The sequence below is a fragment of the Tachyglossus aculeatus genome, chromosome 13, assembly GCF_015852505.1.
Source record: "Tachyglossus aculeatus isolate mTacAcu1 chromosome 13, mTacAcu1.pri, whole genome shotgun sequence".
Taxonomy (NCBI): domain Eukaryota; kingdom Metazoa; phylum Chordata; class Mammalia; order Monotremata; family Tachyglossidae; genus Tachyglossus; species Tachyglossus aculeatus.
The window spans coordinates 10124920-10138077 of record NC_052078.1 but is presented as its reverse complement, the minus strand read 5'-3'; the positions used below and the strand labels follow the sequence as shown (position 1 = coordinate 10138077).

At 44.7% G+C, this 13158-nt stretch overlaps 1 protein-coding gene across 4 annotated transcripts in view; it reads left to right on the top strand.

The window, feature by feature from the left end:
- The window catches only part of DIP2C (disco interacting protein 2 homolog C), a 421221-nt gene that overhangs the window by 393400 nt on the left and 14663 nt on the right, over positions 1-13158 (top strand). For all 4 annotated transcript variants that reach the window (XM_038755482.1, XM_038755481.1, XM_038755480.1 and 1 more), the window contains one exon: positions 1485-1546. In XM_038755482.1, the coding sequence (XP_038611410.1) occupies positions 1485-1546 (62 nt within the window). The remainder of the gene's footprint in view (positions 1-1484; positions 1547-13158) is intronic.

The window sequence follows — 13158 nt, the reverse complement described above, 5'->3', positions numbered from 1 at the left end:
ATTGTAAGCTTCATATTAGAGGCTAATCTGCATGTGCTACTCTTATACTCTTTTCTGTCTTGGTGGTGGGATTCCCTTGAGCAGTATTGTTGGAGTAGATGTAGTATGCAGCTAACAGTTATAAATAGACTATTTTCCCCCCTACATTTGGATGGGATCAAATCTTTGCCGGGAATCTATGACTTTAATCTCCCAGTGATGAGTAGTAAATGAAATGGTAAATTTCCCGGCATTCCTCCAAGCTAAGAATTCACCTGCCACATCTTAAAATGGGAAGGCTGTCAGGTAGGGTACTGGATTAGTAACGGTCAAATTGGGGACATTAAGGTGACCTTGATTCTCCTTTATCTTAAAGGGCATGTTAATTGGGTGCTGGGCAGTTGCCTGGGGTCGAGGTGTTGGAAACACAACCAGAGGCCTCTGTGTTTTGATTTCCAAGAGATTTGGCCAGTCTCCCACACCTGCCCTTCAGAGAGAAGGAGAACAGAGATGCCCGCATCTGTGGTGATTTTTCTGCTGGGTTCTCCAAACACCAGGCTGTTTAATCCAGCCACCGCGGGGGGACTGTTGTTCCAAAGTAAAATTTTGTCGTCGTTGTTGGCCTTTATGACATCTTCTTAGCTGAGGGTTAGCAAAGACAAAGGTTTAGCATTGGAAATCCAGGTGTCCATTCTGAAGGAAAGCCCTGGGGTGGAGAGTTGGGTTGGGGCTGCTCCCGGGCAATGGGATCAGGCCATGAGGGAGCTGAGATGCTGCACTGCCCCCCGGAACTGAAACTATTCGGACGGTCCTCTCTTTCCCTGGCATGGATTCGCTGGCCAAAATGCAACCACTAGCGGCCGTAGCCATATCAGGACACACAGTCGAAGACTTAGAAAGAACAGAATAATTGCTCTTTATTGCTTCCTCTCTAATCCATGTCGATTCACGTCATGTGTTTTACATTAATATCTTTAATCCTGAAAACCTACCTTTGAGGGGCCTGCATGGAAAGTTCTCAGCAAATCATGCTTCATATCCTTGAGAGCCTGCTTCTGCCGCTAAACTTTGTCTCTTCCGCCGTTTCAGCTTTCATTTTATTTGGCAAAATGTTTAGCATGTGTGTCTCTTGTCATTTCTCTCACGTCACCCTGTTAGAGTTTTTAAGTATTCCGGGATAAACTGGGATTCCGCTGATGGATTTCTTCTAATGAGTGGGATATCTGTTTGGTGTTCTGACCATCATACCAAAAGGTAACGGTCGCCCCTGGAATTGGTATGGGGTTTTGATTGCGCTGGGAGTACGTATAGTCAGATACTCCCCTTAAGGTTACAAGGTATCTACTAAAGGATGCTTAATCTGCTAGTTAATTTACCGGCGCTTATTTCATAGACCAGTCATTGGCAGTAACTGAAATGTAGCCCGTAAGGCCTGTGTTCCTAAACTGTAGAAGTGGTTTTCATATGAGCATGCTAATTCTCACTCAAGATGTTGTTGCTTGCAGGGGACATCTGGACCCGATCCGACCACTGTGTATGTTGATATGAGGGCGCTGAGACATGACAGGTATGGTGGATCTTATTCTTTTTTGGCTTCACAGTTTTCAGTGACCCAGGGAGATGAAGCTGAACACAGCCAGGCTGGACTCCCCAGATAACAAGTCCTTATTTAGTCCCATGCGCCAATTCAAATAGGAATATTACTGAAGAAATAAAGTAGAGTGGCCATGCATAGGCGAGGTGTTGTTATCCAAGCTCTTTCACGTTTTTCTGCATGGTGGGAGCACGTCTTAGGGAGGACTTGAAAACATGGCAAATGGCACTTCCATCCATAATGATCAGCTGTAGCTGCAAGGACTGTGTTTCAACAACTCACCCACAGAAAGTCCAGTTGGCCCAAGGATTCAGGATGTGTTTCATGCTGACTTGCATGTGCATATTTTATTTTTTGGTGTGGAACTCAGTCAATTTATGGTACTTATTGAATGCTTACTGTGTGTAGAGCACTGTACTACATGCTTGGGAGAATACAGTACAACAGAGTTGGTAGACACGTTGCCCACAGCAAGCTTAAAGTCCAGAATGGGATACTCTTGTCTCCCTTTTACTGTATAAAATGGGATTCCTTCCGGGTAGATTTTGCTTAGTCTCAGAATACATCCACTGACCAAAGCTAGGCCCACCTGTATATCTTTGATCTCTGAGGTTAAATATTAGTCCAATTCTCACATATTTTAAGAGTAAAAATTCAACTTTTCCCTTAGTGGCCCTAATTGCTTCTTTTTGGAATTAGCATTTTTGATTTGTTCTCCAGATATGACCACTGTGAGAATAGAAGATATTTGTTTTGTTTTTCCTTTGGGAAACAAGTGACTTTTTTTTTCCCCCTTTAGGGACAATCTCCCTTCCCCGCAATGCAGTCTTCATTTAGCTCCTGCCGGGTTAGGCACTCTTTCTGAAAGTTGTGAACAAAACATCCCTCCTGTTACCCTGTTTCTCCTAATGTGACAGGCTGGTTTATTTTCATGGAGTTTCCCAGAGTGACAGGGGTCAGGGGACTGGGCTGAGTGCGAATGGAAAGTCTGAAATATCAGCTGCCAATCAGTGGTATTTACTAAGACTTTACTGTGTGCAGTACAGCCGGAATTAGAACCCAGGTCCTTCTGAGTTGACCTCAGAGTTCCTGGGTGGGCTCTAAGTCACTTCCCCCCACCCTTATTAGTTCCTGGAGGGATCTCCTTTGGCCAGGCATATTTTGAGAGAAGGACTTTTTAGTGGAATATTCTTCTTGACAGAATTCTGCCCAGGGCAAACTTCACCCGAATGACATCAATGGGGACTGTGACAGGCACATGGGATTAATGTTTGAGGAGCCAAATGCCAACATCTTTGCTGCAGCCTGCCCCTCCCTGCTCTGGGAACCCTTCTATCAACACATCTTCCTGATGGACAGAAAAGCTTTTTGGGCAGTACCCGTCCCCCAGCTCTGGATCTGTGCCCCACTGCCAACCGACCCCATAAGTCGTGGCATTATCTCTGTTTTCTACTTGTCCCTCCCCATGCCTCCTCCACCCGTATAATCATTAATAATAATACTGATCTTTAAGTGCTGGGGTAGATACAAGATATTCGGGCCCCACTTGGGGCTCACAAACTAAGGAGGGAGCACATGTATTGAACCCCCATTTTGCAGTTGAGGGAACTATGGCGTAGAGAAGTTCAGTGACTTGCCCGAGGCCACACAGCAGGTAAATTGCGGAGCTGGGATTAGAACCCAAGTCCTCTGACCCCCAAGCCCATGCTTTTTCCACTATGCCATGCTGCTTCTCCCTTAAGCCTCCTCTTCTTCCCAGCCCCCAATCACATCTCCTTCCTGGCTCAGAGCCCAAGCAATAGACTGAAACTCCAAACTCCATGATCATTTGAAAATGAGCAGACCATCAAATGATGTCACCGTTTCTCTCCCTACCCTAAATTTCATTTTCCTACCCTCCACTTTGTACTTATGACCACAGTCTGTTGAGTAATAATTTTACACAATGCTTTGCCTTCACCCCATCATGGCTCTCAATTCCTGCTTTTGTGGTACATTCGAATTCTGCCTGTGTAGGTAGATGAAATCTTCTTTTCTGTCTCTCTGTTTTTGCTCTTGTCTTTCTGAACAGCTGTAGCACTGAGCAGTTTGAGCGCTTTCAAGGGAGGAGGGGTGAGATGAGTATGGAGACAAGGAATTGACAGGCAAAACCGGAAAGGTTTTTGTTTGTTGCATTTCTCTTCTGTCATTAGACTCATCAAAGCAGGACTATTGTCTGCCTGTCTGCTTCTATTCTGTGTAGATTCTGTCAGAATGGATTAATTACTCCTGCCTTTGGCTTCTTGGTGTTTTCGCTAGGAAGTCTGAGGCACCTGTCCAATTATCACTTAGTTAACCTGAAGAAAGTTAATTTGTCAATACGTGTTTCTGGAGCCCCTTAAAACAAGCTGAAGCACTATTTGGGAATCATATGGTTCTAATAGATTTTTACCATTTTGTTATTTCTGCCTAATTTTCTGTGTCCCTTTGTATTTCCACTCTTTTCCAAGGCTGAAGCATTTTAATTTCTGCGCATTTGAATTTGTAGCAGGTTGCCATGGAGAGTATTTTTGTCTCCTGTAATGGAATTTATGAGGGTACAAATTCTACCACAGAATCAGTTCAGTTCCCACACAGACAGGGGAAAAATGATGAAAATGTTTTAAAAGTATTGGGAAATAGTTGTTTTGGTTAAGAAATGCCCTTTTGGTATATTCATTTAAAGTTTATTCTTAGCTCCCTCTGTCCACTACAGTACCTTCCTAAGCCATGCAAGCTTTTCCAACTTGGTCCTAGACAGACAGAATCATTTTCCCGGTTTTAAGTGAACCGGTTTACTAGATTCTTCATGGTTTAATTACGCTTACATTGTTGACAGAAGAATAAAACGATTCGAACTAGGGGCCAGTGACCCAGAAAATATTTCGCTGGACTTCCAGGACCACTGGAAAAGCACGGAGTTAAGAGGAGTTACCAGGAAAGGAAATATTTCTGGGTAGAGAGACTGGAATCCAGCAAGATTGAATTCAGTGCTGGTAGTGTGGGCAGCAGCAAAACAAATGAGTCGAGTGTGCTCTTTACTTAGTAATTTAACTCTGGCATTCTCACAGAATTTTAATATGCCAATAAGACTAATGTACTACTTAGAACAGTGTTCTGAGAAGCAGCGTGACTCAGTGGAAAGAGTGCGGGCTTAGGAGTCAGAGGTCACGGGTTCTAATCCCGGCTCCACCACTTATCAGCTGTGTGGCTTTGGGCAAGTCACTTAAGTTCTCTGTGCCTCAGTTACCTCATCTGGAAAATGGGAATTAAGACTGTGAGCCCCATGTGGGACAACCTGATTACCTTGTATCTCCCCCAGCGCTTAGAAAAGTGCTTGGCACATAGTAAGCGCTTAACAAATACCAAAATTATTATTATTATTATTATTAATATAGTTTGGGGGCTTGGTATTTGTTAAGCCAGGCACCATACTAAGCACTGAGGTAGATACAAACTAAATAGGTTGGACACAGTCCATGTCCCACATGGGGCCCATGGTCTTAATCCCCATTTTACAGATGAGATAGCTGAGGCACAGAGAAGTTAAGTGATTTGCCCGCAGTCACACAGCAAGCGACAGAACTGGGATTTAGAACCCAGGCCCTCTGATTCCCAGGCTTGTGCTCTTTCCACTAGGCCATGCCACTTCTTCAGCATCATTGGTGTTTGACTGGCTACTGTGCTTGAGGAACAGTCAGAAGTAGTTCAACTAGTGGTCGTGGGTTCTAATCCCCCCTCTGCCACTTGTCAGCTGTGTGACGTTGGCCAAATCACTTAACTTCTCCGAGCCTCAGTTACCTCATCTGTAAAATGGGGATTAAGACTGTGAGCCCCACGTGGGACAACCCGATTACCTTGTATCTACCCCAGTGCTTAGAACAGTGCTTGGCACATAGTAAGCGCTTAATAAATATCAACATTATTATTATAGTGGCCCAAAGACCTTGGATTAAAATATAGGCATAATTTAATGAGTATCCAATAGGTAGGAGAGTGAGAAAGTAAGTGCCGTAGGGCTGAGAAGGCTGGGAGGATATGCCATAATGCTCTTCGCTGTACCCACTAGCTAAATTGCCTCCACATTATTGGGGTGCCAAGAGTCACATACGCCAGGCTGGCAGTGGCATTTGCCGGCCAACAAAATCCATGTGTTCGCATCTCATGCGTAGAGAATTGAGCAGGGGGTCCTTGGGATATTTTTGCTTGAATAAACTGGTATTTTGGGAGATTCAGAATGTTCAGTTTGGATTTGGTGATTTGTTTAAATGGCCCTCATGTGACTAGGTTTAAAAATAAAGCAGACTTAACTCCCAGAGAGCCAGGCATATGTAACAGCCGGTGGATTTGAAAATATTCTCACACGTTAACTTTGGCAGAAGAATTTCTACCCTCCATTTTGCCAGTGGAAGTGATAGAATCACACCACAAGCACGTCTGCCACTTTCATATACACAGTATTGTCTCTCTCCTGACCCTGGGTAGCTGGCCAGATACACTTGCTGTTTCCTCCTTACTTTGACGTTTTAGCAACACCCTTTTAATATTTTTTTTTCAGTTCCCTGAAATCAGTTTTCATTCTTCCTGCCCCTTGGGCTTACTCTCTCTTCTCTTCTTCCATCATGTAACAAGCACTGGCCATCTTTTCTCAGGCATAGTGCTTACATTTTTCAGGTTCTTCCTGGAAACTCTAGCAAATCCTCATTCTGCAGGTCTTTCGTGCATTTCAACAATATTTTTTTAAATGAAATGCGTTAAGTGCTTACTGTATGTCAGGAACTGTACTAAATGCTGGGTAGATAATAATAATAATGATGGTTTTTGTTAAGTGCTTACCATGTGCCAGGCACTGTACTAAGCACAGGGGTGGGTACAAGCAAACCGGATTGGACACATTCCCTGTCCCACGTGGGGCTCACAGTCTCAATCCCCATTTTACAGATGAGGTAACTGAGGCCCAGAGAAGTGAAGTGTCACAAAGGTCGCAAAGCAGACACGTGGCAGAACCAGGATTAGAACCCATGACCTTCTGACTCCCAAGCCCGGGCTCCAAGCTAATCAGGTTGGACAAAGTCCATGACCCACATTTTATAGATGAGGTAGCAGAGGTATTGATAAGTGAAGGGACTTGCCCAAGGTGTCACAGCAAACTAGTGATGGAGCTGGGATTAGAACCCAGGTTCTTCTGACTCCCAGATATGTGCTTTATCCACTAAGCTACGCTGCTTCTCTAATGTTAAGAAGATGGGTGGAGAAGAGGGGAAAAAAAATGCTGAAACAGTATACAGTCACAAAAAATCTGCACTCCGGAGCTTCGGAAATATAATGAATTCTTCTTTCAGATGTTCGAGCAGTGTCGCCTTTTTGGACTTCAGATATATATGTGAAAGCTGACTCCTCCAAGATAATTTTTTTTCTTTACTTCCCATACTAACCCCAAAGGGTAGAGCACACGCGTGTTGAGGCTTCTTTGGAGTCAAACATACCCACACAAATGGAGGTCCTTAGATCAGCAGATGACATAGGGAATCAGTAGAGTGAGGTAAAAGTCATCAGAAGCCAATGCTCCTGCAGCTGGTACTTGTGAAAGCAGTCACACATCCATCCCTCTCCCCCTTTCCAGTATTTCCGCATGGTTCGGAAGAGCACCAGACGATGCCTTCTGTATTGGAAATGACTCAGGCATCCTCACACCTGCTAACTTTTCCTGGTGGGTTTTGTATTCTTCCTTTCATTGGAATATATTTCTGCTGCTCTGGGGAGTTGAGGGGCCCAAGGCCCGTCACGCTAGTCAGCACTATCCTTATCCGTTCTTGCTTTCCTGCCAAGGGGCCTGGGTCCGGAGATCTGGGGAAGCAAGTAACTTTTCCCTCAAGACACGGACTTTATTGATTTCACCAGGAATGGCTATTTTGCCCTGTTGGTTTTGATCCTTATCTCCCACTCCTTAGTGGAGACTGGAGTGAAGACAGTGCTTTTATAGTTCAACATTTTGGGGAGATGGGTGAAGATAGAAAAGCAGTGGGCCCTAGTGGCAAGATCACAGGCCTGGGAGTGTGAAGGACCTGAGTTCTAATCCTGGGCAGGATTGGAACCCAGGTCCTCCTGATTCATAGACAGGTGCTTTATCAGCTAGACCACACTGCTTCTCTTCTAATATGTTCCATGAGGGCAGGGAATGTGTCTACGAACTCTGTTGTACTCTCCCAAGCACTTAGTACAGTGCTCTGCAATCAGTCGATGGGATTTCATCATCATAATCAATCGTATTTATTGAGCGCTTACTGTGTGCAGAGCACTGTACTAAGCGCTTGGGAAGTACAAGTTGGCAACGTTTGAGTGCCTACTGCATACAGAGCACTGTTCTAAGCACTTGGGAGACTAAAACATAACAGAGTTGGTGGTCACGTTTCTTGTTCACCCACAGGAAGCACTCAATAAATCCCACTGATCGGTTGATTTCTGCAGAACGTTGCTGATTACATTCAGGATGTCACCCAGAATAACTCAACTGTCCATCTGGCTTTGTCCTTGAAAGGAGTGTTTTGTTTGTGCCTTTTAATCCCCATTCAAGAACTTCATTTTCATGTGTAGTGAGGTCAGCTCTGGCTTGCGTTATCCATCTGGAGGTGATCTTTTTGGATATGAGAGTGAAATTTTGAGGGCACCTGTCTGTGCTGACAAAAATATTAAAGTGTTGAGCCCGGTTTGGGATTTGGGGATAAAGCACTTAAAACGCACCCTATTGTAGAATGGTTCGCAATCCCTTCCAAACCGTGTCGCACGTGAGGTCCTGTCTAGTGTGAGACAACCTTTCCGAAGCCAGTGGATTAACATATAGATTGGAAGGGCAGACCCCTTCCAGGGGAGCGGTTTCTATGGGTTGCCGCTCTTTTCCTACTCTCCCTGTTCAGTCAATCAATCGTATTTATTGAGCTCTTGTTTGGTGCAGGGCACTGTACTAAATGCTTGAAAGAATACCCCGTAACAGAGTTGGTAGACGTGTTCCCTGTCCACAGTGAGCTTAGTCTAGAGGGGGAAATATAAATTAATATGAATAAAGAAATTACAGATATGCACATAAGTGCCATGGGGCCAAGAGAAGGATGAGTAAAAAGTGCAAATCTAAGTGCAAGGGTGACACAGAAGGGATTTGGGGGGACAGGAAATGAGGGCTTAGTTTGGGGAAGGCGTCTTGGAGGAGGTGTGCTTTTAATAAGGCTCTGAAGGTGGGTAGAGTGTTCATCTGTCAGATATCAAGGGGTGGGAGTTTCAGGTCAGAGGCAGGACATGGGCCAAGTGTCGGCTGAGAGATTGTACAGATAGAGTAGGTTGTCATTTGAGAAATGAAGTGTGCGGGCTGGATTGTAGTGGGAAATCAGTGAGGTGAGGTAGGATGGGGAAGGTGCTTTAAAACCAATGGCCAGGTTCATGGCTATTTATGGTCACCCTCGTATAGAAACAAGGGTACCAACTTTTCACTTAGAGTATGGGGGCCCTCTGGGAGTGGATCATCAAGGGGTAAGTGAGACAGTAAATGAGAGTGGAGGTGAGGAGGGAAAAAAGAATATGAGGGAAAAGAGAGAAGAGGGAGAGAGGAAAAGGTGGCATTGGAGGAAGAAAGAGAATAAAAGGGAGAAAGGGAGAGAATCTGAAGGCACTCGAGACTCCCTTATTTCTTTTGTACTCTAACTGGTATCTGGTGCAAGTTAATAAAAATCTATGGCTTTCAATCAGGCATCAGCATCAATCATGACCTTTATGATGAAGCAAGCCCAGGAAACTTACCCACCCGCCATCCATCTCCGGGATGGGATGACCAGCATGGCTGCTAAGAGACGGCAGCCAGGGTCAAAAAGCATGGTCCGTTCAGTGCCGTCTCTTATTCTCACTGCTGAGATCTAGTCAAAGCTCTTTAAGGAGGGGCCGGGCTTTATTGATCAGATTCAAAAATCCTTCCCAAAGCTGAAGAAACCCCTGCTCTTCAAGCCCTGCGGTCACCTTTGTTCCTCTACACCAGAACCACCATGCCGCTCCAGGCTGGACTCGGTCCCCAGTCCTTTCTTCCCTCACTCACCAAACCCAATATTGGATTTAAGGCAGAGAAGAGGTGCCAGAATTGAGGTGCCCGGTTTGAATCCCTGGGAAGGTAGAAAAGTAAGATTGAAAGAGAAGAGAGGGACAAGAAACAGAAGTCTTGTTGCAGAAAGTATTATAAAAATACAGTTTTTAAGGAACAAAAGGGCAGAGTTATGGCGTTTAAATAATTTATAAAACACTTTAAGAAAATAGTGGCAGAAAGGTCCCTGTTGGCTCTAACTTAACTGTCCTTCAGTTTTGGCAGCATTGGGGTTTTGGTGAAAAGCATAAGTTGTTTTCGTATTGCAGCAGCTGCAGTGAAATACTACTGTGGTTAGGTAATTGGTATTGTGTTGGTTGCTAGGTGCACACAATGTTGTTAACGTTTTCTCATCTTCGATGCCTTTTGTTGCCTTTTCTTCTGGGTACAGAAGATAATTGTGTAATCTAAAGCTCTTCTTGCTGATTCTCAGGAAACTGTTATCATAGGGTTTGGAAATACATAACTGCCCTCCTGATGGGTACACCGAGTTGCTTTTATGTTCGTAAATTTTGAGACTCGAAAGAAATACTCCAGTGATGCAGCTGCAGTATAAGATGATGGATGTTTTCCAGGGATGCTAAAAACTGTTTTATTAATTTTAGGCCACTTTTTTGTGCTCGGTCAGTATCTCTTGCTTGTATTCAATAGTGAGAAATAAGAAGGTATCTCTGTGGGCCTTAACACTGGGGTCTTTTTAGCAGCGTATCTCTTTAAACACCTGAAATGTTAAGCCATAGTATAGGCAATCAGAAGGTAATTATCTGGTGTTAAGACCTCTCCTCATCTTCCTCTTCTTTCTCCCTCCCTCCTCTCCTCTCCTCCAGGAGCGGGTTTGAGGTGCTAGGAACAACAAAACATGTAACTTTCTTCACAGGGCACAAGGCTCCCATACCTGCCCTCTGGATTAGCCCAACCATAGGTCTTCCGAGTTGTCGTTTTTTGAAACATCTAGTGATTCTCAGTTTGTCCACTGAGCAGATTTTCTGTTTGGATAGCTCGACAGCGAAAGCTGCTCTTGTCGATTGGGGACGTTCATAACATTCTTGACATTTGAGAAGCAGCGTGGCTCAGTGGAAAGAGCCTGGGCTTTGGAGTCAGAGGTCATGGGTTCAAATCCTGGCTCCACTAATTGTCAGCTGTGTGATTTTGGGCAAGTCAGTTAACTTCTCTGTACCTCAGTTACCTCATCTGTAAAATGGGGATTAAGACTGTGAGCCCCCCGTGGGACAACCTGATCACCTTGTAACTTCCCCACTGCTTAGACCAGTGCTTTGCACATTGTAAATGCTTAATAAATGCCTTTATTATTATTATTTGATGGGGACAGAGAAAGTCAGGAGTCCAGGGAGCTGATGACAAAAAGCTTTTGCTTCTCCCCTGACCTTTTTCAATATGGTATTTAAGTGCTTACTGTGTGCCAGATATCAATAATAATAATAATGGTATTTGTTAAGCACTTACTATGTGCTAAGCACTGTTCTAAGCGCTGGGGAGGTTACAAGGTGATCAGGTTGTCCCACGGGGGGCTCACAGTTTTAATCCCTATTTTACAGATGAGGTAACTGAGGCGCAGAGAAGTTAAGTGACTTATCCAAAGCCACACAGCTGACTGTTGGCGGAGCCGGAATTTGAACCCATGAATTTGAACTCCAAAGCCCGTGCTCCTTCCACTGATACTCGCTGCTTCTAAATAGTGCTTCTTCTTAGTAGATACTCTACTAAGCACTGTGATAGGCTATGTCCAAGCTGGTGATCTTGGGTCTATGTCTCACATGGGGCCCACGGTCCTAATCCCCATTTTACAGATGGGGAAACAGGTGCAGAGAAATTGTGACTTTCCCAAGGTCACACAGCAGACACGTGGCAGAGCCGGGATTAAAATTTAGGTCCTCCAGCTCCCAGGCCCATGCACTATCATCTAGGCCATGCTGTTTCTCCCTTCTTATCAGTCTGCCTCCTTTAGTTATTTCTGTAGTCCATGCACGCTTCACCCCAGAGAGGTGGGCTGGCAGAGGAAGAGAGCAGAGGAGATGGTAATCGGTTAGTTTCCCCAGAGGAGGAGGAGATTTAAACTAAACCAGGATTTGGAAGTAAACTGCAGATTTCACTACCTCTGCTTTCCCTCTGGTCCATGGCCAGGAGTATTTGAGACTTGATGGCACTTGGCTTGTATCGGATTCTCATCTGATGTAAGGCTGGCTCCTGGGAAAGCAAAGATTTTTGCCAGTTCAGCCTCCAAGGAAAATGAAACTCGACTGTGACCAACCTGATAAAATTTGTATCTACCGCAGCGCTTAGTACAATGCCTAGCGCCTTGTACAATGCCTGGCACGTAGTTAGTTCTTAACAAATATCGTTTAAAAAGGCATTGCACGACCTAGTGGCTGGATTAGGTTTTTGATGTTTTATTTTTCTTACTCATAACTCCGAGGAGAGTAAATTTTTGAAAGCAGCCGTTGTACCATTTTAACACACCCCACAGGGCCAGCTAATGTCATTTTTGCTTTTTAATTGTGGTAAATAAGTCTCCAGCTGCCAGAGGTGATAGACTAGCTACGAACCAGTGGGATAATAACAGGTTTGACCGCCTGTCCAGGAACTGGGTTAGGTGAGCCGTCGCACTCCTGGAGTGGGGAGGGGGGAGGAGAGAAGGAGGCAGGGAGGAGGGGGAAGGGTGAATGTGTTAATTCACCGCTTTTCATAAATGGCTCGGGGGTCTGCTTATGGGAATCAGGCTTAGCAGATATGGGGGGTACTGAATGCCGTTGTTGGGATCTGGGCTGAATCTAACTTGGCTGCCCGCTTACGCGATTGTGGCCACATAGGCATACCTCAGGCTTTGCTTGGGTGAGCTGATTGAAGCTGATTCGTAACTGCTGTTTCCTAGAAATGACATAGCAATTTGAGGTACGTGTGAGTAAATGTGAGCCCTCTGGAGAAGTACTAAAGTGCAGAGAGGAATCCCATAAATATTAAGAAAAGGGATAGCGAATTTCCTTTTTGTATTATTTTTAACTCTCTCCATTTTCCATTCGCTCCGGTTGCCACCTGCCTCCCCCCCTCCATGAAATGAAATCTGAAACTCCTGTTCAACATGGCAGACTAAGCCACAAAAATGCATCTGGCTCTAAAATCGAGCATTTGCACGGGAGCTGGAATCCAGAAGGAGGGAGAGCAAGATAGAACAGGAAGTAGCTTCCTCTGAAAAAGAATGAAAGGAGAACTCAAGGGATCACTGGGTCACACACAGAATATTTGAAAGCTTCTTTCATTGGGAAAGTCCAGTGGGGGTCAAGGACCAACTTGTTGCCAACTTGTACTTCCCAAGCGCTTAGTACAGGGCTCTGAACACAGTAAGCGCTCAATAAATACGATTGAATGAATGAATGACCACTGCTTGGGTTTTCCAGTCATTCAGTCAATGAATGGTATTTGCTGAGTACTT